The sequence below is a fragment of the Myotis yumanensis genome, unplaced genomic scaffold, assembly GCF_028538775.1.
Source record: "Myotis yumanensis isolate MYYU_CA2020_CCGP unplaced genomic scaffold, mMyoYum1.0.hap1 SCAF_8, whole genome shotgun sequence".
NCBI classification, from domain to species: Eukaryota; Metazoa; Chordata; class Mammalia; order Chiroptera; family Vespertilionidae; genus Myotis; species Myotis yumanensis.
The window spans coordinates 15546357-15566265 of NW_027223759.1; the positions used below are offsets into that span (position 1 = coordinate 15546357).

The 19909-nt window shown below is 35.2% G+C and overlaps 1 protein-coding gene across 3 annotated transcripts in view; it reads right to left on the reverse strand.

Annotated features, from left to right (window-relative positions):
• The window catches only part of KANSL1L (KAT8 regulatory NSL complex subunit 1 like), a 96044-nt gene that overhangs the window by 2067 nt on the left and 74068 nt on the right, over positions 1–19909 (reverse strand). For all 3 annotated transcript variants that reach the window (XM_070422042.1, XM_070422040.1, XM_070422041.1), the window contains 8 exons: positions 18219–18381; positions 17528–17635; positions 7398–7526; positions 5422–5537; positions 4167–4291; positions 2916–2967; positions 1375–1487; positions 608–761 (listed from right to left, as the gene is read on the reverse strand). In XM_070422042.1, the coding sequence (XP_070278143.1) occupies positions 608–761; positions 1375–1487; positions 2916–2967; positions 4167–4291; positions 5422–5537; positions 7398–7526; positions 17528–17635; positions 18219–18381 (960 nt within the window). The remainder of the gene's footprint in view (positions 1–607; positions 762–1374; positions 1488–2915; positions 2968–4166; positions 4292–5421; positions 5538–7397; positions 7527–17527; positions 17636–18218; positions 18382–19909) is intronic.

The following is a 19909-nucleotide window of genomic DNA, read 5'->3' on the forward strand; positions in this document are numbered from 1 at the left end:
TTTGTTTTGTAATGAAAGTTCGATAGAATCCCTATTTCCTAACAGATTTATGAGTAGGTGGGATTAGGTATTGATATCCTATATAATAAAAGGCTAATATGCAAATCGACCGAACAGTGGAACGACTAGTCGCTATGACATACACTGACCACCAGGGGGCAAGACGCTCAATGCAGGAGCTGCCCCCTGGTGGTCAGTGTGCTCCAACAGGGGAGCATCGCTCAACCAGAAGCTAGGCTCATGGCTGGTGAGCGCAGTGGCGGGAGCCTTTCCCACATCCGGGTTCCTGGAGCGGGCCTAAGCCATCAGTTGGACATTCCCTGAGATTTCCTGGAAGCAAGAGGGCACAGGACACCCCCCTACGCCCCCACCCCCCACCCCCAGTGCATGAATTTTATACACAGGGCCTCTAGTGTTCCATAAAAAAGGTAAGTGTTTATAGTAACGGAACTAGATTGTTGGAGTACAGATCCTCTTATTTGTAGCCAGCATTCTATACCGGATTATCATACTGAATTTGTTATGGAATGAATGCTTAATTTTCAACCAGCAATTTTTACAAACAGGTTTTAAAAAGGATAAAAGGCAACTGAAAGGTTCCACTTACCTTGGTTTCCTGGCTTTCATTTACTGAAGGTGAGCCATGTGCACTCAGATCCTGACTCTGCGGACTTTCGGCAGCACCTTGCTGATCACTACTAAAGTCATTAGGGTATTCTTTCAAAAGTAAGTCCTGTCCTTCAACATTTTTACTGTAAGCTCTAGCAAGAAAATTAAGCAAATATTTAATTATTTTTTGAATAAACATGAACAACCCAAGGTGTTACTAAGTCAATTTAACTAGGTAGCTGTTCTTTTAAATATTTCTGCCCCCAAAGTAAAATAAATCCTAATATTTTTAGGACTTATTCCCCCTTCCCTCAAAGTCATGTTCAAAGTATTTTAGACTATTTACTCTTAGACTAGACAGGATTTTATTTTTTTTTAGACTTTTTTTTTTTAAGAAAACATTCTTTTGAAGTGGTTATATATAAATAGAATACCCAATTCTAATACCTAGTGTTACAGTACATTGAAATAACCTCCTTTATCTGGGAAGAATTACCACATTATTTGCTCAGTTAAATCTATCCCTGAGGCTAACTGTGAGCATTAGACTGGAGTGAAATACAGAAACTCATTTTATCACTATGTATGAGCCCAAATATATTTTGAGTGTAAGCTCAGTATATGCAGTGTTTCCTTTCTAGTGCACAAATAGCTAAGGGTATATGATATCTTTTCTTTTTAGTGACCTTCCTCATTATTCATACAGAATTTCTGTGGATTCCACATGGATGCTATGGTTTTGGGTTTTAAATGTATAACATCTACCTGCTGTTTCTTCTGTGCCACTTGCTTTGTTCCCATAGTGACCATCTGGCTTGCTCTCTCGCTTCATATTTTTTGTGTCTTAGGGAGAAGACTTCATCAGAAAGATCTTCTATCTGGAATTAGAAATAAAAAGTTTGGCTTTTATCAGAAACATTTTGAAATATACGACCAGGTGTCAATTCCTCATGAGTCAGGAGAACAATAGAAAGTAAACTTTAAAATAAATGCGATCTAAGTCAAGAGAACAAATGTTAGGAGATAGCTTCAAATTCCTAAAAAGAGAGAGTTAAAAGCATTTTTAAACTTTTTTTTACTATTGGGTCACATTTGAACACTTATGTATATTACAAATAGGTTCATAGGGCTTTCGTTTTACATAAAATATTCTCAATATTCTATTTATTCAAAAGTTTGTACTGACTGCACAATATGGAGTATACTGTTCTAGAAACATGTTATTATCACAGAAAAGTAAAACTGATTGAGATAAATGAGAATTAATTTAATGACTTACCTGGAGTTTTAAGACTTTGGTTATAAAGAATATGAGTGTCCTGGCTAGGATCATACTGAACTAGGGAAGAGTTCATGAAAGGTGAGAAGGGCATTAAAAAGTAAATTTTGGTAGTTGAAAAACACGATCTCGGTGGTCATACGAACATTGTTACAGAAACAATGTCTTTTACATAATATACTGTTTCTGTATCACTTTCTAATTTTCTTTGGTTATGTTTTGTAATGTTTTACCCGTATAGATCCATAATCCCTTTCCTGCAATTCAAAAAAATCTGAAAAGCAACAAAAAATCCCCAAGTTTTCATAATTCATTTGGTGACACAGACTGATCTCATGGTGTGAAGCTATTCTCCTTCCTTATAAATACTTCATTATAGGAACATTAATATTTGATTGTGAGAACTGTCCTAGACTGCTTGCATGTATTATATGATGTATGCACTACATTATTTTTCTAAAGTCCAAAATTTTCCAAATTCCTACGAATTTGTTCCAAGACTTTGAATATGGTGGGCCTGAATATTAAGATTAAATCTCCTCGTGCAGGAAAATATGACTTAATACAGGAAATGAATGTAGAGATTCACATAAATTTAATATTTTAACAACTCATGGAGGCAAATGGTATATTTTCTATTTGTATATGAACATTTTATAATCAAAATATCCTTTTTTTTTTTTTGAATGATGATTATTTTTATTTTTTAAAGTATATTTTACTGATTTTTTACAGAGAGGAAGGGAGAGGGATAGAGTTAGAAACATCAATCAGCTGCCTCCTGCACACTCCCTACTGGGGATGTGCGCGCAACCAAAGTACATGCCCTTGACCAGAATTGAACCTGGGACCCTTGAGTCCGAAGGCTGACGCTCTATCTACTGAGCCAAACTGGTTAGGGCTATAATCAAAATATCCTTAATGAAGAACTTAGTTTTCATAAATAGAAAGAAAAAAATAAGCCTCAAATTAAACAGACTTCATAATATATAAAGTATAGTTATTCTATCAGTGAAAGGAAACTTACCTCTTCATCTACATTATATTCATCCAAAGGCTGAAGAACAACCATCCTCCAGCTGTAGAAGATACAAATCAATATCAAATAGCTCTATGTCAGTAGTTATCGATAAACTGGCTCAGGGGAAACACACACACACACAAAACACCACCACCCTGATCTGTGGGTATTTGCCAATTCTTTGGGTGAAGACTTCCATCCTGGCTTCGAGTTTAATAACTGCATCACAAAATTCCTCAATATTAAACAACCAGCTCAACCATCAGTTCTAGCCTATCACATAAATTGAAAATCGTTGCTATAGAACAACATAACCACAAATAATAAACATCTCTTATGTAGAATATATCAAAGTTCTCTGTAGGAATTCTCATCATACCTCAAAATAATTAAGAGAATTACAAATGAGCTGGAATAGAGAAAAGTAGGAATTATGGGAGTTGTCACCAGCTCATGCCCCTGTTTCTATCTCCTTCTGGTGCCAGATTCATATTCTTAAGAAACTGCTTTCATCATTGCTAAAAAAAAAAAAAAATGGTCTCACTTGGCTGTCAGTCGGAAGCAGGTCTGTATTGCATTCAAGGACCTCCACAATCTGGTTCTAAGTTCTTTTCTAACATTAATTCCCTTTATGGCCTACACAAAGCCTCAGTCTTCTGGCTGAGCCTTGCACAGGTGTCCGTATGCCTTTGTTGGTGTCTCCCTATGTGAATAGGTCCACCTCCTCCATGATGTCTTCCCAGCCATCTTTCTGTTTAATATGTTTATTGCTGACTTGGCACTACATCAACATCTTAGTTTTATTGTCACAGGTGTTACTGTATTACAGTGTGAATACCCCATGCAAAGGTTACTTGCTTCTTTGAACTCATTTTGCAACCCTGTGTAAACCTCCATTTTAAAGAGCAATTATTAATTAAAGTATAATTATTTACATTCCTAAAGTACCTTTTAGTGCCATATACATAATAGATAACTAAATACTGAATGGGGGGAAAAAAGAGTTTCACAGTAAATAAGTCAGGAATTCCCAATTCTTAATAGAAACTGAGAAGTAAACTTGTGATACCACATGGCACTTTTTTTCAGCATAAGTAATGTAAAATTTTCTCCATTTTCCCTCTATGGTTATATAAGTGGGAGGAAGGGGGAAAGCAGCATCTTCCTTTTATTATATTTTAACTTCACTCTGAAAATTTAACTTTATTCAAGAAAAGGAAGGAAGAAATAAAATAAAAGGATGTAAGTATTACATACCTTGGAGTTAGTATTTCCTTATATTGGAGTTTCTCTAACTTAGCTGGGGCCACTAATGACATGGGAATCACAATATTATCTATGTCATAAGAACTCTCACTTCTCAGTCTCCGTCGTGCAGTATTCTGCAGCAAAATAGGATTACAGTAGTTTTACAGCAGTATATACTGGTATATTAAGTTTTATAAATACATCATTAAAAATCTGACTATAAAATGTTGACAAGGCAAGAAAACATACTTGTCTTCTATAACCCAGACAATCTTTATATTTTTTGGCGGGTATGCAGTATACATTTGTGTGTGCACATATCACAAACCTATGTTTATGACCATAACAATTAGAAATGCCCTAAAATGCAAAACTCTTATTGTGAAAGATTACCATGAAGCACCTTAAATGTCAATGAAATGGTCACTTTACAAACTTTTAGAGGAAGGGAGAGATAGAAACATCAATAATGAGAATCATCAATTGTGATTGGCTGCTTCCTGCACTCCCTCCACTGGGGACTGAGCCCTGAAAGCCCAGCATGTGCCCTGACCAGGAATCTAACCATGATCTCCTGGTTCATAATTCAATGCTCAACCACTGAGCGACACAGGCCAGGCAACAAACTCACTTTTTATTGTGAAAGACTGGAATATGAAATATTTCTATGAAATACTTGGTGAGTCATTTAGTAAAGATCATTATTACAATCTTCATTTATGTATTCCTTGTCCCCAAGTTTAGCACTCTTTCTAAACCAATCCCCCCTTTTTGATTAAAAAAAAGGTTTTTATTGATTTTAGAGAGAAATATCCATCGGTTGCCTCCTACACATCCTTTACTGGGGATTAAGCCCGTAACCCACGCATGCGTCCTTACTGGCCACCTCTGGGTGCATGGGCTGAACCAACTGAGCCACACCAGCCAGGACCCTAAACCCACCTTTTGACTTGCACTCTGATCAGATAAACAGCAAAGTAACATACGTGCTGGACTCTTACTAGTAAGATTATATTGATCTTCATGTTAAGGAGTAGAGATGCTTATGATAAAGTTTGTTTCTAACAAAAGCCATAACCAGGATTAATGAACAATTGGTTCCCTACTAAAAAAGTTTAATCATATTTATTGTTTCCTGATAATATAGTTCTAAATATGCTTATATGCGCTAGTAAATAAGGCCATTAATAAATATTTTTCTTCAAATCAGCCAGTTTTAAAATTCTATAAAGCAGTTTTAGAGTTCAGTGTACAAAAAACCTACATGTGTTGAATTTTGGGTTCTTGATATAACGTTGACATTAGCAACAGCAGTAAAATTACTGTGGGATCCTGGTTCTGCGTGTTGAAAAGCAAATTCTTCAAATTGAGTTCTTTCTCCTGCCGTGGGAAAAAATCATTGAGAATGTCAAACATTAACATGACTTATATTCCTAGTCAGGTAACATGTAATTTCTTTTCTGTTTATTGGTTTTCTTTTTATTATTTTTTAAAATCCTATAGAAAACAAAAAAAGAATGGAAAAAATTTTACCCACAATTCTAATATTTTCATTTTCTGCCACAGTCCTGATTATTTTCATTTGCTGGGGTAATGACAGTTTTATACATTTTTCTACTTTTTGGAAGATTTCCTTAGCTTGATCTTCTGACCATTAATTTTTTAAAAGAGTTCTGTGTTCAAAATACTAATTTGTAAAAGTTCTTTTTCTCTTTTTTTTTATAGCATCCAGTTTTTATTTTATGAAATTTTTCTTAGGATAAATTTACTTCTTTTTTTTTGTATTTTCTGTGTCTCACAATCCTGTTTCCCATTTGTTTTGGTTCCCTATTTGTGAGTAAGTGTGTGTGTGTGTGTATATATATACATAATTTATTCACCTACATACTGCCTTTATTTTACTTTAGTATGGATCTCAAAAAATATTTTCCTATGTAATGTAAAATCTGATACCCAGTCCATATGTACATTTTCCCATTTGTTAAAAAATGTCCTTTATGTAGTTTCTTCAAATCACTATCCACATTGAAATTAGTACTAAAGACTCAAGACCAGGTGTCCTGCACTTTAACAGAGTTATCTACTTCTTAGTAATATTACATTATACTTCTTCTTATATCCCTGTGTTTCCATCAATCCAAGTGAAACATTTTATATCTGGTAATTTGTATTTTATAATATATCTTATTACGAGATAAAAGTTTTCCTGTGTTTAAGTACACATGTCTGAACATTCCTCAAAGGCTAAGTTATTTGGTCATCTTAAGATCGAGGCACTAAAAAACATGATGAAATCTCTGGTCAAGGATGAGTTTAATTTTGTGCTACACTAGATCAGGTAGTGATTGTCATGTAGTGACTTGGCCCATTTTGGTGGGATTTCTAGAGACAGTGAAGAATGTGCTAAATCCTTCATGTTTAATTAAAATCCAGTACATCTTGGATATAATTTGTTTCTAATTTATTGGTCATACTGACATTACATCTGGGGAATACGAATGTATATACAGGTGAGGCAAAAGGTTTACATTCTTCATACGGAAAATAATTCAAGGATAAACTTTCACATACAACTGTAAACCTACTTATGCCTCACCCATGGTGGTATATCCACTGAAACAGTGAACAAAACCTGAAAGTATATAATTTGCTAGTATATATCTTTGCAGTTAACTTTTACTTTTTATCATTAATTTGCAATAGCTGTGGGCACTATCTTATCTAAAATCCCCAACATAAACCTCACTTTGTATTTACTAGAAGGATCCTACTTTTATGATATTCCTATGGTCATCTTGGAATTAATTATAAGTTACTAGAGGGAATTAAACTAGGTGGTTGAGTTACCTTAAATGAATTTCATCTAATTTCTCAAAATTTTGAGGAAGCTTCAGTGAATTGACACCACAGTAGGTACCAGAAATGGTGATAAATTTCTATGTCAGCCTTTTACTGGCATAATTTTAATCCAGAACACAACTGAGACTAAGTCATGTCCAGAATGATAGTTAATAGATAGCTCTAGACAGGGAAGGAAAGAAATCCTTACTTGGCTATAAAGTGGATGGATGCACAGTCCACAATTTTTAGTTGGTACATTAATGTGCTGTTTAATGTTCATAGGACCATGGATGTTTTATATAATTCATGGCTACTGGATTATAAACTCCCATGAAGCAGGGGTTTTTTGGAGATCAGAATTTATTTTCAGTTTTTAGTACTAACCTCATTTTAACCTACCTAATGCTGTTTCACTCAAGTGTCTTTTCTTTCTCCCCTGTAACAGCTGTGCAGAAGATTCTGATCTTATTTGAGGCTTGCATGTAGGAGAATATCCATTTCTCCATTGACTCAGAGAAGAATTATATACTAAAACAAATAGAAAGAAAATGTGCAATTTTAGTTCCTTAACACAGACAATGAACATGTTAGTGTTTCTACTTATGACATTGCAGAATATTAATATACCGATTAAATTTGCATATAATAAATACTTAGATACCAAGATATAATACTCATAAACTGAAAATACTAAATATGATTCCTCAACATCTTCAGGAATTATCCAATTTCTTATAGTTGCTCCATTATTTGAAGGGGATAAAAATGAAAGTGATCTGTTAGCAAAGTCTTCTAAAGTACAAAATGTTATAGAGAAGATTGGTTCAATCTGTAAATATTGGTTAAATATAAACTATTTTTAAGTTTCTGCTTACCCTTAAATCTGGAAATAATTCAGGACTAAGTAAGATTTTACAGAATCACAATAGCCTGCGACCTCTTAAGAACATGAACAGATTTCATCAACCTTACAGTGCCTATCATCATTCTTTTCACTTTTTAAAAAGTGATGCATTTTCTAAATCTTTAAGTCAGTATCTCTGTGCCTCGGCTGCCTTATCTGTCAAATAGGGATACTACGCATTAGAGGAATATCTGACATGATACATATTGAGTAAATGTTAACTTCTTCAAGATTATTGTCTGTCTGAACACCATATTTCCAGTACTAGATTGATCAAATTGGTTGCTTTTCTTGAAGGATTTGGAAATGTGTAAATAAATGGAAAAAGGAGTATGTGGGCTAAAATACCAAATTCTCATCAACATTGAAAAAAATGCATGGCCTATCAACAGTAATGGATTCTTAACTTCAAGATGGCGAAGCACTCTAAAAATGCAGTCAATCATCTCAGAGATGCAAATTGAAACAATCAACTTACACCTGTCAGAATGGCTATCAACAAACGACAAGTGCTGGCAAGGATGTGGAGAAAAGAGAACCCTAGTACATTGCTGGTGGGCAAAACGGTATGGAATTTCCTCAAAAAATTAAATATGGAACTCCCATTTGACCCAGTGATCCCCTTTCTAGAAATATATCCTAAGAAACCTGAAACACCAATCAGAAAGAATATATGCATCCCTATGTTCGTGGCACAATTTACAATAGCTAAGATTTGGAAACAGCCCAAGTGCCCATCAGCAGGTGAGTGGATAAAGAAAAAAAAATTGGTAACGTTTATTACACAATGGAATCCTATGCAGGGGCAAAGTTACATTTAACGTTTGCAACAGCATGGATGGACCTGGAGAGTATTATGCTAAGAGAAATCTCACGTGGAATCTAATGAACAAAATAAACTGATGAACAAAATAGATCCAGAGACATAGAACCATGAACAGACCAATGAATTTCATAGGAAAGATGGGGAAGATATTAACTGGGGAACTTTTCCTATATGCATACAAAGGCTTGGGAGGAGTGGGTATGGAGAGGAGGGAATCAATGGGGGGGGGGGGTGCAGACATCTATAATACTCAAGAAATTTTTTAAAAACGAAAATGATAGACAAAGTTTTTATAGATATGCACATATATATCCATGCTAGCAAGCAAAAGGGAATGTGTCAGTGTGCAGAATTTGTGAGAACTCTCTGAAGGGCTAATACCACATGAAATTTTACTGAAGAGCAAACTCCTTACAAAAGCACATGCAAAGTATTGCTACAAAAATGTGGTCAACATCAAAGGTGTTCTAGACCTGTAGGAAAGGGAAACAGCAGGACAATTATCTGGAGCAACTAATATGATCTCAACACCTCAGCGAGGCCGATGAGAGATTATTTTACTAGATAAAATCTGAGAGCCTTGAGCAGAGAAATGGATAGATAAGGCAATGTCTATATTACCCACTTTAAAACTGCCCATCTTTGCCTCTGAAAAACTGTATAGAGCACTAATTTCTACCCTTTCCACAAAAAGCACTGCATAAATATGCAGAACAGTCTTAATGGTGATAGCCAATTTAAGAATGAGAACACAAGACCAACAGTCTGAATACCAACACAATATAAAGGCACAAACAACAAATGGAAGAACTATCTCGACTAGTTTACAGAGTATAGATTAACAAGTCTTCAAAATTCTAACATTGCCCAAAGAAACGGGTAGAAAGCCTCTAGAGAGAACTTAGAAATGGAAAATAAAACTTTCAAATTTTAAAAGAAATCACTAATTGGGCTGAAGAACAGAATAGACACCGCTGAAAATCAAAGTCAGTAGATTGGAAGAATTATTCCACAACTCGAATATGGTGATGGAGAATAAGAGAAACCAAGATGGGATAATGACAGAAAGAATGAATGGGGAGCTGTATTTGAAGACATGGTAACCAAAAAATTATCCACAATCAATTATATTAACCCTGGGTTGCAAGAAATTGTCAAATCAAATGGGAAAAACACACGCCCATAAATCATATAGCACATCACAGTGAAGATACCCTAAAAGTTACCAGAAAAGGAATATGATTTCTGCAAAGAAATGAGGATCAGATGGACATAAAGCAAAACTAAATGCACAAAAACTGACTTTAAAGAGTTCAGGGAAAATGTTAAAATTCCTAGATGACCTCCAGTATCCCCCTTTTTTTAAAAAAAAATGGGGCAGGATAGGTATTTATTATGGGAGAAAACAGGTACCAACAGGCAGCAGGATAGGGGGCATTGTGATAAGTGTGGGAAGCAGAGCCTGGGAGTAAGGAGCCATCTTCTGGATCAGGAGATCACATGGACGCTAGGCCACAGGAAACCATAGAAAACAAAGAAATATCCACCACAGGTAGAACACATTTGCTTAATAAGGAGTGAAGGGATTACAAAGTCAAAGTTAAACAACTTTGACCAGCTGGAAAGTTAAACTTCTGAACAATAAAAACAATGGAAACACCAGACTAGCCAGTGTCTGTACCACCACAGGCCCAAGACCTACCAGCTGTGTGTGAGCCACCAGGTATGTGGGCACATATGCACTTTCAAGGGGGATATACGGGGGAAGCCAATATACTGAGTGCTTAAGCTCATCAGGAAACAAACATACACCAAGATGCGTGGGCATTAAAAACAGAGCCAGGATGTCATATAGGTAAGGTTGCCTCCAAGATTTCTTGCCACCCAAAAAAAGAAGGCAGAGGAAAATGTTAAATAGAAAACTAAACTGTTAGGCATAATTCTAAACTCATTTCTAAAAAGGTGTAAGTACAATTGTGAAAGTTAGGTTTTAAAACGCATATGTACCTGGCATGTCTAGGAATTCCAATAGTGCCAACTATTGTTTTAATATAAATACTTTTGGAGTATTTTAAAACAAATTCCAGACAATTCACCTCTTTTTTTCTAAAAGCAGTTCACCCTCCTTGTTTTCTAAAAGCACATCAAACATTTTGAAGAAAACTTATCTTCACCAACATGATGCTTTTTAAAGTTTTCTTTACATTTACCATTTTAGCATCTTGTAAGGTTGCAATGAACTCTTGAAACAGTAGGCAATACACGACAATTCAGAGCCTAACTACATCTGTTCTATTTATAATAACCATCCCAGCCTTTGGGTTCTTGCTCTCCCAAATCCTCTCCTACTAGATTCCATCCTAAAACACAACTTGACCCAGTATCTCCTATATCCTGCCTTCCCTTTTCATTTATTCAGTCAATAACTTCATAGAGATCCAATTACATGCCAGACAGTGTGTTATGCTGAGAACACAATGGTGAGCAAAAACCAGCATGGTCCCTGCCCATGATGTAGTTTATAGGCATTATCTCCAAAACTGCAACTGGGAGATGGTATTATTGAGAGAAGTTAAGAGTAAAGAGAACTCTAGGAAAGGCTTCCTGAGATAAAGTGATAGATTTCAAATATGAACACAAATAGCTGATGGCAAGGGGAAGAAAGAATGGTATGTGTGAAGGCAAAAAGGAGTAGGACAATTTGGCAAGAACAATAGCAGTAGTGTAGAGTAAGGAAGCATGATGAAAATGAACTAAGAACAAGGAGCCAGTCTATGTAGGTAGGGCTTCTCTATTAAGAATATTCCATCAAATATTTGAAGGGAATGGAGTTGGAGAGAGAGCAGGTGTGACATTAGGTTTGCATTCTGAAAAGATCACAGTACAGAAATTGGAAGGAAATAAAAAATCAAATAGGCTATTTTCAGTGGTATAGACGAATTATTAAGTTGGACTGCGAGAGTGGTAGAGATGAAGAGTAGCAGATTTGAAACAGATCCGTAAGATTGAACTGAAAGTGGGTTTAGATATGGGAATGTGGTGGGTAGGAAGGCTGAGCCCTAGGTTTCTGGCTTGTGTGGTGGTGCCATTGTTCCTCTCATCTGTCCACTCAGAAAGTAACAAACTTTAATTTGACATAATTTCAGATTCACAGAAAACTTGGCAATAGTACAAAGAAGTCCAATATTCCCTTTACTGAGATTCCCCAAAATGTTAACATTTATCACATTTGCTTTATCTTCCTGAACTCCAATGAAATTAAGTTGCTGACAGGATGACCCTATATGTCCAAATGTATTTTCCAAAAACAGGCATTCTCTTACATAGTCGCACTGATCAAAATCAAGAAATTAATACTGTTAGTTAACTATAAACCATATCCAGATTCCACCAAGTATTCCTATGATATTCTTATAGAAAATTCTGATCACTCTGCATTTAGTTCAGGTCTCAAGTTTTTTTGGATCTGAAACCGTTCCATATCCTTATCTTTCATGACTGAATATTCTGATGTATACAGGCACTTAAATGGGATTTTTCTGTTATTTCCTCACAAATGGCCTCTAATCTATTCACTCTTCAACCCACTACAATTTGTCTTTTCCCTACTTCCTTGTTACCTGAAGTCAGCAGTGCTATCACAGTTGCCAACTATTGTAGACAGCCCAGGATAAATCCAAATTCTGGCAAACACATAAACATCTCTCTACTTACCTTCACACAATTCACCCCACACAAATGCATGAACACATCACACTCTTACCTGGCTCTATGACAAGTCACATGTTTGTTTCCATTTTCAAATTTTGTTACTCAATATAGGCTAAAAGCATTTGAATCACCTGGGACCTTGTTAGAAATGCAGAATCTCAGACCCCATTCCAGACTTACTGAATCAGAATCTACATTCTAACGATATCCCCATGTAATCTTCACATTAAAGTTTGAGAAGCAATGATTTGAGCACTTTCCTTCCTCTAAGTTCCAGTTAAGTAAAGCTATACATCACTATCTTACTGCCGTTCCTCTTGCCTTTTTCCCGTCACCCTTAACCTTTCTTCCTCTCGGCAGAGTTATACACTCCTTCTTTTTGGAATATTTTTAGATGTGCCTATCATCTCATTTGTGTCTGCTTTCCCCTATCACATTATAATTTGATTTCCTGATTCACCTTTGATTCTTCAGCACTTAACAGTCTACCTGGCACAGAAGTACTCAATAAATGAATTCTAGTTTTACTTAATTCTCTAGAAATCACTAACAATAAAAGAAAAATTTATGACTAGCTACTTAAGACACTTATATAGGATGAAACCCAGTTACTGCTTAACTATTTGGGTTGGGAGTGGTAGGGGAGGAGAGATTGGAATACAAAGATTCCTTCACTGATTTTCCTAATACAGCATTCAACTCCAATGTCCTATTCTTAGCTCTTAATTTCCAATTATTAACATGTCATTACATTATTGAGACATTAATTCTGTGCCTAACACATTTACACTGCCCTACTTTGTAAAAGTTAGGTAAAAGAGCAACATTAGAATAAATCATCTCATCTCACCTAATAACATGTAATTTTATTTTTGTATATTTCCTTTCAATCATTTCATATTTCAAATATTATAATTTTTATTTGGATAGATGTGTAATTACATTTTTTATCTGATAACTCACTCTTCATTGTTATTTTTCCAGATGGTAGCCTAACATTCCTCTGATTAGAGACAATATAATTTAATTCTCTGGCTGTTAGAGCTTGTTGTCATGATGTTATTTCTATTATGGACATTCTTAAAATAATCATTTCATGCATGCATTTTTCCTATTTTTAAAAAAGTTTAGTCTTAGGATTAATTCTAAGGAATAGAATTATATCATGAAAAACAAAAAACAAACAGAACATAACCTGTATTTCCCCATTATTTTCTTATTCTTTTGTTCCTAAGCATAGGCAATTGTTCCTTGTCCCTAGTACTTTCATTTTTTTTTCTTTAACCTTTACTGTAGAAAATTTTCCAAAAAAAGGAAAATAGGATAATGAACTATCACTCAGCATCAAAAATTATAAATTAGTAACCAATCTTGTTTCAACTCTCCCCACTGTTTTTTGCTAAGAGTATTTTAAAGCAAATCCCTGACATATCATGTATACATATGTCAACTTCAATATCTCACAAACTGTGCCAACATCCAATCCATGTTCAAATTTCTCTGTCTCAAGAACTGTGCTTGTGTTGGGTGTGTGAGTGTGTGGGTATACAGCTGAGTTCAAATCAGGATCCAAAAAGGCCCACATGCTGCATTTGCATGATAAAAAGTAACATTTTTACATGGTTATAACTGTACCATACTTAAAGTAAAACATTTTTGTCCTTTTACATCACTTAACATTCTTTGATAAATGTTTCCATCCTTATATAAACTTAAGATATTTTTGAAAGCTGTATATTCCACTATGTTAACCATATCCCTATTACGCTCTTCAAGTTGTTTCCAATTTTTTTATTAACAAAATACATTAAGTATTTCATATTTAGGATTAGACTAGGTCCTTGTAAATGGATTTATTGGATCCGAATACAGAGTTAACATTTAGTATTTTATTGTGAGCAAGTATACCAATAGGTTCTTTTCCTCCCTCCATGGTCTTATTTAAAAAATACGTACTTTAAAAGGTCTTGTAATATAATGCACAATACTTCCCAATAGGTTGTGTCAATTCTTAATAGTATCTCAAATATATGAGAGTCCTATTTTAACTACATTCTTACAATAATTGATGTTTATACTGTTTAAATTTATTAATGTAACCAAAGTCGTCTGACACATAAGCAGTCACTGAATACACCTAATGTTTCTAACTCAGACAGTTTTTAACATTTAAGTCTTTAATTCACTTGGAATGTATTTTAATGTTTATCCATCTTAAATTTGTTTTAATATGCTGTGTAAGGCAGAGATCTCATTTTATCTTTTCCCAAAAGTCATTATTTAATGCCACTAATTATAGAAGAAACTGAGTTGGTTAAAGCATGCTCTCTGAGCCAGACTGCTTAGATTTGAATCCTGGCTCTACCACTACTCACCTGTGATCTGGGGAAAGTTAGACATGGAGAAAAATAATGCTTGCTTTACAGGGTTGTACAGATTAAAACAAACAAATATAAAGCCCTCCAACCAGTACTAACATATAAGAAATCCTTCCTAAGAATTGCTTATTGTTATTATTTATTGACTAAGCCATCCTTTTCACACTGATAGGAAATACCATCATATTGTATAATAAACCCTTTGGTCTGTCTCTATGCCTTTTATATAATTTCCTTGTTCTGGTTTCCATTAGCACCACAATATTTTAATTATTATAGCTCTACTAGAGGCCCGGTGCACAAAAATTTGTGCACTCGGGGGGCGGGGGGGGGGGGGGGGGGGGGCTCAGCCCGGCCTGTGCCCTCTCGCAGTCTGGGACCCCTTGGGGGATGACCACCTGCTGGCTTAGGCCTGCTCCCCAGGGGATTGGGCCTAAGCTGGCAATCAGACATCCTTCTGGCAGCCTGGCAGCCCTCCGGGGACGTCCACTTGCCAGCAGGGAGCAGACCTAAGCCACAGTCGGACATCTTTAGTGCTGCTGAGGAGGCAGGAGAGGCTCCCTCCACCACCGCTGTACTGGCAGCCATCAGCCTGGCTTGTGGCTGAGCAGAGCTCCCCCATGTGGGAGCGCAATGACCACCAGAGGGCAGATCCTGCATTGAGTGTCTGCCCCCTGGTGGTCAGTATGTGTCATAGTGACCAGTCATTCCCAGTCTTTCTGCTGTTAGGGTCAGTTTGCATATTACCCTTTTACTATATAGTATAGAGGCCTGGTGTATGGGTGGGGGCCGGTTTGCCCTGAAGGGTGTCCTGGATCAGGGTGGTGGTCCCGCTTGGGTGCCTGGCCAGCCTGCGTGAGGGGCTGATGGCTGTTTGCAGCTGGTCACACCCCCTTCAGGGTGGGGGTCCCCACTGGGGTGCCTGGCCAGTCTGGGTGAGGGGCTGAGGGCCGTTTTCAGACTGGCCTGCGACTGAAGCTCCCAGCCTCTCCTTTTTTTATTTTTTTATTCTGGGATTTATTTACCTTCTATAATTGAAACTCTGTTGCCTTCACTGGCACTCCCAGCTCTGAGGCCACAGCCTGCTGAAAGCAGGTAACTGGGGTTTGTTTAGCTTCTATAATTGAAACTTTGTTGCTTTTGGAGCTGTTGCTTTTGGAGCTTAGTGCCGGGCCGCGGCAGGCGGGGAACCTTGGCTTCCTCCATCACTGGAGCAAGCAAGCCTCCTGCTCGCTTCAGCTGCGTGGCTTCCAGCCTCCATCTTTGTTGGCAGTTAATTTGCACATCTCGCTGATTAGCCCATGGGAAGCGTAGCAGAGGTACAGTTAATTACCCTTTTTGTCTTTTACTAAATAGGATAATACATTTTGTTATCTAACACCTCCTTATTAATCTTTTAAAATTTTTACTGGCTATTCAATATTTTCTCTCTGAGATAAACTTCAGAAAAACTTTCAAAAGAAGAATACCTCTGTAATTCTGTTTAGAACTACATATAAATTGATTTGGGGGGAAAATGACATCTTAAGTTAAAACTGTCTTGACAGGAATGGGGTATTTCTCTTCATAATAGGCACGTACTCATGTTCCTCAGTAAACTCTTGATGGTTTCCTCAGGAGATCCTTGTTAAGTTTAATCCTAGAAGTGTTATATTTTCATTGTCAGTGTGTCTAGGATAAAATTCCTTTACATAGCTTGACTCATTATTACTGGTATTTGTAAAAGCTACCAGGTTTTAGAAATTTATTTTAAAATCTACTACGTTCAAAACTTCAATTCCAACAGGCATTCAGTTGGTTCTTGAGTTTTTGAAGTAAATGGTTATTTCCCCTGGAAATAAATTTCTTTTAGAAGTAAAACATTTTATATGACTTTTTGATATTGAGATTTTAGCTTTGCAGATAGTAAAAACATACTGATTTTTTTCTGATTACTTGCAAGCATAGACAACGTTTCCACCCCCATTCAGAGTTCTTACAACATTTCATTCTAATTTTTCAAGTTTTATAATTTTATTTATTTAAAATTCTTGAACCAGCTAGAATTTATTCTGATACATGGGGGTGAAATGATTGTGCACAGTTTTTCCCAAAAGACTAACAATACTCTTCAATGAATAGGTCTCCATTTTCTCTTCTCATATAATAAAGTATGAGCTGTTAGTTGGCTTCATGGATCTACTTCCCTAAATGTAAGCCAAATAGAATCTAAACTATTACAGGTTTCTGACATATTTCCGTATGTGGTTGTGCCAGACTTTCTCAATCCTTTTCCAGCAATTCCTTTTCTATTTCCTCATTTATTTTTCCCAATGGGCTTCACAGTTATTTGGTTAAGTTAAACAATTTGTATTAGAACTCCAAATTACATTGCATTAAACATTTAAACCAACAGGGAGAACTGATATGATATCCTTATTAATCTTACTATCCAGGAATGCTATTTATCCATATTTATTTAAATTCCTTTTAATATTTATCAATAATATTTCACAATTTTCTTTCAATAAGTACCACATTTCTTGTTAGGATTACTCCCATGTATTTTCTTGTGTGTATGTGTTTGTCTAATTTGTGAAAAGTAAATATTAAAAATTAAGAATTGATATTTATTCCTTTGTTAAATTTTATTTCCATTGAAAGCAAAAGTAATAAGCATATGAGAGATATAAAAAATATATAGAAAGTACAAGATTTGTAAGTAACATACCAGGGGATGGAGATATGATACAGTCTCCTAGAAATTTATTTTCAGCAAGATCTCCTTTTATTTCAGTCGTTTTCAACAATGTTTCAAAGTGAAAATGAAGAGGCACATCTGGAAAAATAACGTTTTTAAAAAAACTATCTTTAGTGAACATCACTCATACAGGTTCAGTAAAATTGCTTTCTTTCTATGAGTAGCACAAAGCCTTAGAAAAATAAGCAAAGGTTTAAAAAGTCACAACTTTCAGAAGTAGCAGAATACTCTTTCAAAACAAATTAGTAGTATTTTGGAATTACTGGTTATATGTCTTAAACAAATGCTAATGATGAACAACTAAAATAGGACATAAAATGAACAAAATTATAAATATTCACAGATGAGAACAAATGTATCTGAAAGTCTTTAATAAAACACAGCCAAACCTGACTGATTCTTTTTAAGATCATTCCACTCCACCCCCACAACCTTTGCATTTCATTACTTGAAGGAAAAACCACTATAAATCAGATGCAATCTTTTATGAAGAAGTCAACTTTTACATTACTTAGTTTACTAGTATTATGAATCACAAAATGAATCTTTTACAGAGATTAAAACCTATTGATTCCTTTTATAGATTCATTTTATTTACAGGATTAGATTTTACCATAGAAAATATTCAGTTACTCAGAAATTTCGTTATAAAGAGGCTTACCTGATGGCAATGATAGAACAGAATGGAAAGAAGAGTCTAACTCTGATACATGTTCGCTTAATATTTGAGACTTTGAATTGTGTTCACAGCTACTCCAAGTTGAATCTGACTGCAGGCAAGGCATTTGTGCAGTATTTAAAAATGTTTCTTTTGAAGGCAAAGTCTGCAAGGGAAAAAAAATAATTTAAAGACTTCATTTTTTTTTTTCTTGAAAACTGAACCAGAGAGAACATAACAGTTATAATCGAGTATCTGAGTAACAGAGGAAGAAGTCCTGGCTTACGTCACCATGGAGAAAGACCTTTATTTGTGTGGTTTTTTTCCTGTTTATTGACTTTATTGGGAGAAAGACCTTTAAAATGATGTAGAGAGAAATTACTTAAGGCCATGAATGTGATGAGATTTGACTAGTCCATTTTCAGTTTTTCAAAATGAAGAAAGAGCATTCATTGTCTATGAAAAATGGGTCTTTCTTCCATCTTATAAAATCTCAGAAATGAGTTTGAGAAAGTTTGGGTGAAAAGAAAATGGTTACAATCCATTTACAGGAAGAATTCTGATGGTGAGCAGGGACTATATTAAGATTAAGAACTGAGTATATGCTTCCTCCTTGCAACCTATTACAACTAATGAATGAAACTGGAGTCTCTGCCTTAAATTCTAGTAACAGACAATATTTACACTGGAAAAACAGTGAAGTACTAAGAGTATTTTACATGTTTAAGTAAAATTTATTTAAAATAAAACACTTAAAAAGATATGCAGGAAACATGCAATATGTTACAAGAATTTCAATTTCTTGAGATAAAGAGTTAAGTCCAGGAATTTCAAGAAAACCATGTTACTAAATCAAAAAAGTTATGTTGCTACATTAAGAAATATAGGATGGGGCAAAAATAGGTTTATAGTTTTGAGTATACAAAATAGTTTATTCTTGTATTATTATTTATTATTATATTTCCCATATGAACAACTATAAACACACTTTTGCCCCATCCTGGACATATTTGGGTTAAATCCTGAATTTTAAAATTATTTTTATGGTTATAAAATTACTATATAACCAATGGGGAAAATCTATAAAATAGAGAAAATATTTTAAAAATTAATAAAGGTCACTTGTGTTCCTTTCCTCACTCTTACCTATATTTTTGACAATAACATTAGGGCTCATTTTGTTTTTCAAGTAACTAATATTTAAAATGCTTATAATAACTGAGACCCTTAGATGCTATTTTAAAACATTTTTTATTAGGTTTGAACTTTCTTGAGTTTGAACTTCCTGGCCCACTGACATTTTCTCTTGTGTTCCCACAGCAACTGGGCATATCTTACCATAGCAATCAGCTAGATTTCCCCCGGACCATTAGCTCCATGAAAGTGAGACTGTAATATTTAATTTTGTATTCCCAGAACCTGACACCATCCCTGACCTATGGTTGAAACTTGAATGCTGACCAACTGCATTTTATCCTATTTGATTAAAAAATATTTGAAGTGAATAAAACTTCAAATGTGTGTATGTCTGAGACTATTTCATTGGAGAAAATCAGTACCTGTTAATATATGCTAAAATGTATTACATAATGACTTCTGTTTACATTCCATTTGGCCATGACTTAAATCAGATAGTCACACCTACCTGCAAGGGAGGCTAGGAAATGCAATCATTTTTCTGGGTGGTCTAGTAC